This window comes from Neovison vison, chromosome 4 (assembly GCF_020171115.1).
Source record: "Neovison vison isolate M4711 chromosome 4, ASM_NN_V1, whole genome shotgun sequence".
Taxonomy (NCBI): Eukaryota; Metazoa; Chordata; class Mammalia; order Carnivora; family Mustelidae; genus Neogale; species Neogale vison.
This window is the reverse complement of record NC_058094.1, coordinates 79,897,245-79,907,080: the sequence shown is the minus strand read 5'-3', so window position 1 is coordinate 79,907,080 and position 9,836 is coordinate 79,897,245. Positions and strand designations below refer to the sequence as shown.

The following is a 9,836-nucleotide window of genomic DNA, read 5'->3' as shown; positions in this document are numbered from 1 at the left end:
CATTGGGCTCTCTGCTCAGTGGGGAGCCTGCTTCCTCCTCTCTCTCTGCCTCTCTGCCTACTAGTAATCTCTGCCTGTCAAACAAATAAATAAAACCTTAAAAAAAAAAAAAACCTTAGTTCAAAACTCATGGTTTAGCGCTCACGTTATTTTATTCCAGGCTCTACGTGGAGCTCAGGAAACACACTGCCTCACAAGGACTACAAGACCCCAGGACAAAATATTCCAGGCCAAACACTGACTCAAAGATTCCCTACCGCACAGCGTTTTCAATGCGTGCATTTACGAAGCGGGAGAAAACGTACGTTCAGAGACGAGGCCAACGCACGATCTTTAACTATGCTCACACCACCAGTGAACTAAAAACAAGAAACGTCGAGAAACACTGAGACAACAATGTTGCATAACGCCCGACGCTATCCAATTACTCCGGGACACTGGCGCGGCGTGCGACAGAAAGTTCAGCAATTCCTGCGGTACGACAGGGGCGGTGCTACGGCCGTAAAGGAGCTCCGGGAGACCACGTGGGCTTTGAGACCACCCCCGCGACCTTGGAGGGTCTTGTCCCTGCTGCTAATGGCTGGCAGGGTGCAGGGCGCAGGCTCTCGGGCCCTGGACCTGCTCCGGGCTCTGCCCCGTGTGAGCTTAGCCAACCTAAAGCCGAATCCGGGCTCCAGGAAACCGGTAACTAGCTGGTGGCGGTGCGGGGAATCGCTGGGGGATGGGACGATGGAAGCGGCCATTCCCTCCCCGTCGTTTTCCGGGGCTCTTTTTTCCAAAAGGGTGTTGGGATGAACTAGGGTTGCCGAACCCTTGTTCTCCTTACCTGCACAGAGGAGAGTCTTCCCATATGGCCCCAATTCTTAGTAAGTTTTATATTTTAAACCATAATTACGTTAATTAGGGCGGAGGAGTGAAGTCACACAAACTACAAAATGATAGTCTCAGTGAAAATTGAATTTAAAATGAAGTTATGTTCTTAGTATCTTTATTTTCGTGGGAAAGATTTTAACTGATTAGGGTAAATGCCTCTGCAAATCACTGAATATAGATAGAAAAGCTGTTGACATACTGCCTTTTATTTATCTAATTTTTGAAAGCTTTTATTTTTAAGTAATCTCTGCACCCGATGTGAGGCTCTAATTTACAACCTTGAGATCAGGGGTCGCTTGCCTGGCCCACTGACGAGCCAGGCACGGGGATATGCTGTCATTTTTAAGAAATCAGTTACTTGTTTTCAGGAAGTGAGAGAAAGTTAATTTTAGAAAAATATTTTCTGTACAAATTAATGTTTCAATAATATACATGCATAACGCTAATGTATTTACAATTCCAAAATAAATGTTTCAGAATACGGTATAAACCTTGTTTGTTGGGGATGTTTGATTCTAGGATTTTTTTCAGTTGCAGTCTATCACAGAATTCTTAGGTCCATCCCATCCTTGGGACTTTGCCTTTGAAACACAGCTTGGACTTCGGTTACAAGAATTCACTACATCTTTAGAGGCAAAGATGCTAACTTAAGAGTGTTTGGGGGTTAGAGAAACAGAACAGTGCTTGACACATAGTAGTGTTAGCCAGTACTGATTGACTGAATAAATGAATGGCATCATCACAAAAAAATAGGTGGTGAAAAGATAAAATACAATTTAAAAATGCAGCTGCAGATCATACAAAACTCTCTTCTGTCCTCCTAGGAAAGACGACGAAGAGGTCAGAGAAGAGGTAGGAAATGTGGTCGAGGCCATAAAGGAGAGCGTCAGAGAGGAACCCGGCCCAGACTGGGTTTTGAAGGAGGCCAGACTCCATTTTACCTTCGAATCCCAAAATACGGGTTTAATGAAGGTCATAGGTGAGATTGCTTTGCTTTTTAAAGTAAAAATCCCTAATTTTCACTCTCAATCACCAAAACAAAACAAAACAAAAAAATAGCTTGGTAGAAATTTGAATTCACTTTGAAACAAACTTTTGTTGCTGTTTCTCTGAAATATTTTTGGTAATGAAATTTCAGCTGGATTAGTAGGAAAAAAAGCACAGACTTTGTACTCAGACCTGCAAATGGAGATAGGAATGCCTGCTTCTGTGGTTGGTTAGAGGCTGAGCAACAATATATATAAAAATTTGGAAAATTTTAGTCACTCAGTAAAGGAAAACTACTCTTGTTACTTTGAGCTCCATTAATGCATCATTCGAGTAAAGGGTTACATTTTTGACAAATTTGTTTAAATGAGTGAAGTAAATGGAAGTGGCAAGTTATTTTAGTGAAATGAAATACTAGTTTTGTTTCACTAGCAAAAATCAAGCAATATTATATTTCTGTTGTACTCAGGAGGGTTTTATTTTATTTTATTTTAAGATTTTATTTGACAGAGAAAGAGATCATAAGTAGGCAGAGAGGCAGGCTGGAGGGGGAAGCAGGTTCCCCACAGAGAGCCTGACATGGGGCTCAATCCCAGACCCCGGGATCATGACCTAAGCCGAAGGCAAAGACCCTAACCCACTGAGCTACCCAGGTGCCCCAGGAGGGTTTTATTTTGTTAAGTCATCTAAATTGATGGAGGAAAATACAGGACAAAGCTTTGAGTTGATTTGAAGAAATTTTAGGAAGATAAGCTTGACTGAGTTTTCCAATTGTTACTTTGTTTTGTAGCTTCAGACGCCAGTATCAGCCTTTGAGTCTCAATAGATTGCAATATCTAATTGATTTGGGTCGAGTGGATCCTACTCAGCCTATTGACTTAACTCAGCTTGTCAATGGGAGAGGTGTGACTGTCCAGCCACTTAAACGGGATTATGGTGTCCAACTGGTAGAGGAGGTAAGTCTGGGCTAGATTTTTTAGTGTTAATAGAAGGCTGTATCTGAATTTCATATAATCAGTACTCTGCTTTTTAAATTTTTTTCTTTTGAGTTGTCAAAAACCCCATACATAGTAGTGATTGTATTTTTTTTTTAAAGATTTTATTCATTTATTTGACAGAGAGAGAGAGAGATCACAAGCAGGCAGAGAGAGGGGGAAACAGGCTCCCCGCTGAGTGGAAAGCCCGATGTGGGGCTCGATCCCAAGACCCTAAGATCATGACCTGAGCCAAAGGCAGAGACTTAACCCACTGAGCCACCCAGGTGCCCCGTAGTGATTGTATTTTGAGGAAGTTGGCATGCTGTATTGAGGGACCTTTGTACTCTGTTTCTGGGGTTCTTTATCGTGTATCTGTTCAGCTTGGTCCCTCAGTCCCTTTGGTTCTCTGTTAAGTGCCCTATCAGGAAGATCTTTTTTGACATCCTTTTGTAAAAGAATTCTCACCACTGCCCCCCACCCCCCACAACAGTCATACTTTTGTCTGCTTTACCTTGCCCAAAGTACTTTTCTTTGAATATATGGCTACCTGACCTTTATTATCAAGTAGGGCATTTATGTTTTCACTCCCTTCTTCACTATAGTGTAAGTTCTTTGAGGACAAGTACTTTGGTTCATTGCTATATTTTCACTATTGGAAATACTGGATCATGATAATTAGTTATGGAGAAAAGGAATGAATCAAATCCAGTTCCAGTTGCAACAAAGTTTTCTATTTATAGAAATTGGCCAAGAGTTTCATCAACAATTAAACTTGTTCATTAATACTTTTGTTTTTTCTAAGTCAGTGATACAGTTATGTAAGTAATGTCATGTCCACTAGAGGGAAGCATGTGTTTATGGAAAAACCTTTAAGAGTCCTTTGAAAAAGTGAACCCTCATGGATAAAAGTTTTCCAAATAAAATGATTTGAAAAGAGAATACAAAATACTCAAGTCTCAGTATTCTATTCTGGCTGTATAAGGGAATACACATGTAAATTAATAAGGAAAAATCTTTGACTTTGTTAGCCAATAAATGCTACATTCCAACAGTTTTCAGTGTCTATATTAAATAAGGAAAATAATCCTGAAAACTATACCAGGGCAACCTTTTCTGGATTTCAGATTTGCCATAAGTAATGGGTAATAAGACTGTTTTACTCTTTCAGCACAAAATTACCAACTTCAGAACATATGTTTTCAAGGAATACTAAAAGAAACCTAACTAATAAAAAGACATTCCTAAAAATGCTATTATAATACTGAAAATGCTGGAACTAACTCTAATGCCCAAGAATAGGGAAATAGTTGGGCAATTTAGAGTAGTTATTAAAATTCACGAATAATATGACAAGACCTTATTTTATTGAGTCAAAGGGGCCATTGATTCTGAAAATGCAGACCAGTATCATGGATGGAAAAAAATGTGAGAAAATGTGTCTTAGCACTGATGGAATATTTTTGAAATACATGAAAACTTCATAATTAATAAAAGGAACTTGATTGGGAGCCAGCTTGTTTCAACCACCACAATAGCAGAAAAATTCTGTCATCACAAAAAGAATGATAATACCAGCATCTTTTAATTAGAATCTGTTTTGTTTTTTTTTTTTAAAGATTTTATTTATTTATTTGATAGGCAGAGATCTCAAGTAGACAGAGAGAGAGAGGAGGAAGCAGGCTCCCCGTCGAGCAGAGAGCCCGATGCGGGGCTCGATCCCAGGACCCTGAGATCATGACCTGAGCCGAAGGCAGAGGCTTTAACCCACTGAGCCACCCAGGCGCCCCTAATTAGAATCTGTTTTGAAATTAGAGTAAAATGTGGTGCATCCTAATAAAAGTGACTAAAAACAGGATTTTGGAAAGTTCAGTTCTACATTTTTTAGTATTGACTGTACTAGGGAAAAGTAGACTTATATTTTTGTCCTTTTAGAGTCTGTAATAAAATCAATAGCAAATGTAAAGTGAATCTCTGTTGTATTCCTATGCCTTTTTTTCCTAGAGTGGGCTGATCCCTCCAAGGTCAGATACTGTTGTCAGATTTTTAAAAAATTGTTTTTATTTTTTAAAGATTTTATTTATTTATTTGACAGAGAGAGACCACAAATAGGCAGAGAGGCAGGCAGAGAGAGAAGAGGAAGCAGGCTCCCACAGAGCAGAGAGCCTGATGTGGGGCTCGATCCAAGGACCCCTGGACCATGACCTGAGCCGAAGCCAGAGGTTTTAATCCACTGAGCCACCCAGGCGCCCCTGTTGTCAGATTTTTTTTTCAACATTTTATTTTTAAGTAATCCCTATACCCAAAATGGGACTCGAATTTACAACCCCAAGATCAAGAGTCATATGCTGTATTGACTGAGCCTACTAGGTGCCCCTGTCGTCAGAGGTTTTGTTCTTCAGAAGATTCCAGCCCACTTGTCCACTTGCTAATAATCTCTTGGTCTTTTGCTAACTAAAGGATGAGGAAGGTAAGTTTTTTTTCATTTCAGTATGGCAGAATGTTGTGTTTAAGAACCCAGGTGCTGTGACTAGACCCCTGTGTTAGAATTCTAACTGTGTGAGGGGCGCCTGGGTTGGTTTTGCCTCCTGACTCATGGTTTTGGCTTGGGTCCTGGTCTTAGGGTCTTGGGATTGAGCCTCGTGTGGGGCTTGGTGCCCAGTACAGAGTCTACTTAAGACTCACTCTCTATCTCTCTCTCTCTCTAAAAGAAAGAAATAAAACTTAAAAAAAAAAAAAAAAATTCCTAGCTGTGTGATCTTGACAAGTTACTTAACCTTTCTGTGCTTTGGTGTCCCCATCTATGAAGTTGGCCTAGCAATAATTTCATCATTAGGTTGTTAGGATTAAATAGTCTACTATTAATGAAGTGCTGGAGATGGATGCTTATATTGCTATTTGCTAAATAGATAAGATGAAAATGTAGTCATCCCTGCTTATGGAGGATGAAAATTGGTAAAACAAAGTGGCCTAAAAACATATTAAAAAAAAAAAACAACTGCATATTGTTTGGTAGGACCTTAATGCAGAGGTATGTACTGTTGCATTATAAGCATTTTGGAGGAGAAAATGCAGTGTAAAAAGGAAGCGTGCCATGCTTACTTTTAGCCATGATGTCTACAAACAGACTTTGCTTTGACCTATTACAGGGTGCTGACACCTTTACGGCAAAAGTTAATATTGAAGTACAGTTGGCTTCAGAATTAGCCATTGCTGCAATCGAAAAAAATGGTGGTGTTGTTACTACAGCCTTCTATGACCCCAGAAGTCTAGGTAAGGTCGTCCTGCAGTCCCTTTCTTCTCCCTCTTTGTCTCCTGCCAGCTTTTACTTGAGGATTTTAAAAGTATTCCCAGCTCTTTGACTTGTGGTTTAGATACCTCAGATTTCTGTTTTAGGGCCTCCTGTTAATGGTGTGATTTCTTCTAATATACCTCAGTCAGTATGTCATAAAGTTTTTTGTTTCTAAATATGGGACTTCCATTTGATGTTACCTGTGTTTAGAAATTCAGTAATTGTTGGTAACCCAGGGATAACTTTGATTTTCAAGATGCAAATATTTGAAAATGAAGTATATCAATTTGCTTACTTAAGATAAACCTATTTAATAAAAAAAAAAGTTCTTGAATGAAGTTCTTGGCAGTATTCAGAAATAATTAAAAAGAAAATCATATGTGTATAGCCATTATTTGTATCTCTTTTTTATTTAATTTTTTTTCAGAAATTCTGTGCAAACCTGTTCCATTCTTTCTACGTGGACAACCCATTCCAAAACGAATGCTTCCACCGGAAGCACTGGTACCGTATTATACTGATGCAAAGAATCGTGGTTACCTGGCTGATCCTGCCAAATTTCCTGAGGCGAGACTTGAACTTGCCAAGAAGTATGGCTATGTTTTACCTGATATCACTAAAGATGAACTCTTCAAAATGCTTAGTACTCGAAAGGATCCAAGGCAGATTTTCTTTGGTCTTGCGCCTGGATGGGTGGTGAATATGGCAGATAAGAAAATCTTAAAACCTACAGATGAAAATCTCCTCAAGTATTACAGTTCATGAATTTCCTTCCAAGAAAGCAGAGTTGTAAAAGTTCTGGAAGAAAATGGACTGAAACATACATATTTCTCATCATCTTGTCTTGACTTGTGATTCTCTAGATGTTGATGTTAATTTTCTATGTAGCCCTATTTCCATTTTTGTCTAAAATTGAAATAAAAAATGGGATAAGCAAGGGCTACGTAGGGGAACTGAATCTGTGTGGGTTCTTTCTCAATTAAAGAAACAAACTCCCTGGTTTTCTGCCAGAGGAAGATGGTAACTTTTAGGGTATCTCTTGTTCATTTTTTCGTGATCTTTTTGTCCAGGTCTTTTGTTTCTGTTCTTGTAAATCAGAATGAATGTGCAGGTGGAATGGGATTGACTTTTTTTTTTTTAATAGTTTTTTTTTTTTTTTTTAAGGTATTTATTTGAGAGAGGATGAGAGCAAAAGAGATCACAGAGGGAGAGGGAAAAGCATACTCGTGGCCGAGCAGGGAGCCAGATGGACTTGATTCCAGGACCCTGAGATCATGACCTGAGCTGAAGGCAAGACACTTAATTGAGCCACTCAGGTGCCCCTGGAATGGGATTGATTGCTAAGCCTGCTCTGTCAAGGTTAAAGCAGTTACTCATGGTGGCCCATCTTAATCAGTAGCCTCAAGGAAGCTCTGCTATCCAGTGTCAAAGTGGAAAGTCTTCAACTCTGGATTATTAAGATGTGGGGTATGAGCTTAAGGGCTAAACCCAGTAAATAAGTAGTACAATATTTACTAGCAAAACTGAAGTGAAAACTCCCAAGTGAATTCATTTTCTTAACTCATCTGATAAGAGGAGACAGTAATGATTAAGCCATTAACCATTTTCTTGAAGAAGTGTTTAATTCTAACATACTTTACTTACTTCATTGATACTGGAGACTTGTTTTTCAGTCATTTTTAAAAAATTTTTTTAATACCTTTTTTTTTTTAATTTGACAGAGATCATAAGTAGGCAGAGAGGCAGGCAGAGAAGGGGTGGGGGAAGCAGGCTCCCTGCTGAACAGAGAGCCCGATGCAGGGCTCAATCCCAGGACCCTGGGATCATAACTTGAGCCGAAGGCAGAGGCTTTAACCCACGGAGCCACCCAGGCGCCCCTTTTTCAGTCATTTTAAATGATTTTTGAAAACCTCTTCAGTGATTATATAAGCCATAAAAACAACTGGTAATGTGAAAATTAAACTCAGTTAATGTAAAAGATTGAGCAGTCAGTAAGCTTCTATAGTTCTGCAAAGATGTGTTGACCTGGACCATACAAAAACTCAATTTATCCTGCTGCAATTAAATTTTGAGTAATTTAAATCTTGAGTAATCATAATTTTTCCACAGGAAAATAAAATTATTCCTGGCTGTTTATTTTCTTAAAATAAAAAATTTAAAAGCCTAAATGATACAATATTTTGTTTTGTTAATTTATCTATCTTCTATATTGCTGATCTGACATTCAATTTATAAAGTAATATATGCACCTAGAGTATGTATATTTAAATTTTTTTTTCCAGGATTATATAAATTGGCTTATTAAGCCATTTCTTCATGAACCAGAACTTACAAGAATCACTATTAGGACCGTCTTCTATGATAATCACCTATGAATTTCAAGGAACAGGCAAAAGTTTTTAAAAATTTTTTATTTTTCAGAGATTCCAAGTGAGAGTTGGGTTTTTAGGATTAGTTTTGGCTCCACCGATAGGAACCACAAATCACAGTGCTTTGAATGAGATAAAAGTTTATTTATTTATTTTCTTTCACAGAAGTCTGAGACCTTTCAGAGCTGATTGCTGGCTCAGCTCCACAATCTCAGAGCCCATGGCTTCTCCCTGTTTAGCTCTCCCACCCTTAGAGTGAGATGTGCATCTTCATGATCCAAATAGGAATCAGTAAGAGCCAACTTTTCCTAAGAAAGTGTCCCAGCAGCTTCCACACAAAACTTATTTGTAAATCCCATTGGCCAGAACTTGGATAAAATTCTCTTCTGCAGGGGAGCCTGAACTTTTTACTTTGGTAGCTTATGTTCTTAGCTGAAAAATTCCTTTAGGATGGATAAGTAAAAGTGGATATATCAGACAACCAGCAGGGGGATGACATCTGTTTGGGTACTGACCAAACTTCAACCTAAGACAACATAAAAAGTGCAGAATTCTTAAATTTGCTTAATAGTATATTCACCATTCTGGAATGCTGAGTTTAGTAAGAAATACTATGTCAATAAGTTGATTGATTCATCAATATTGGTGAGGAAAATGTTTCCAAGGAATGATGATAAAGCTCCAAAGAGTGTCCAAAGAGTGATTTACTTTTTCTCTGCTTGTTTTTTCTAAACATTTTAACAATAAATCTCTCTTACACTTGCCATGTTAGGTATCTAAACAGATATTTAGTATAATGTATGGAGGAAGAGAGATGATAGGTTGCAAGGAAAAACAGCAAGGTACAAAAATGTTTTGGTTTTTAAGGTTTTATTTGAGAGAGCTTTTGCACAAGCAGGGGGAGGGGCAGAGAGAGAGGGAGAAGTGGACTTACTGCTGAGCATGGAGCTGAACTTAGGGCTCCATTCCAAGACCCTGGGGTCATAACTGGAGCCAAAGGTGACACTTGCCACTTAGGTGCCCACAAAGAAAATGTTTTTATTAATGATTATAGTGAGTCACTAAATGTTGAGTAGAATACATTTTTATTTTTTAACATTTTTTAAAAAACCACTGCTGGGAAAAGTTCCCCCAAAACTTTCTGTCATGAAAGATACTTATTTTGAAATGATGTAAAAACAAAGCATAAGAAGTAAAATCCATTACCCATTTCTCAGAGATAACTTAACCACTGTTAGTTTAGGGTCTTTTATTTATTTTTAAATAAAAAAGGGATAGCCTGTTGCACTGTTCTGACTTTGCTTACTACATCTAGTGTATTTCAAAAACACTTTTTCTGAG

General features: G+C 38.4%; 1 protein-coding gene across 1 annotated transcript; it reads left to right on the top strand.

Annotated features, from left to right (window-relative positions):
* Positions 1-339: 339 nt before the first annotated feature.
* On the top strand, positions 340-7,150 carry MRPL15 (mitochondrial ribosomal protein L15). Its single transcript, XM_044245588.1, is given in 5 exon segments — positions 340-684; positions 1,698-1,852; positions 2,651-2,816; positions 5,984-6,107; positions 6,554-7,150. Coding segments are annotated over 5 exon segments (1,128 nt in total). The 3' UTR covers positions 6,892-7,150.
* Positions 7,151-9,836: the final 2,686 nt, after the last annotated feature.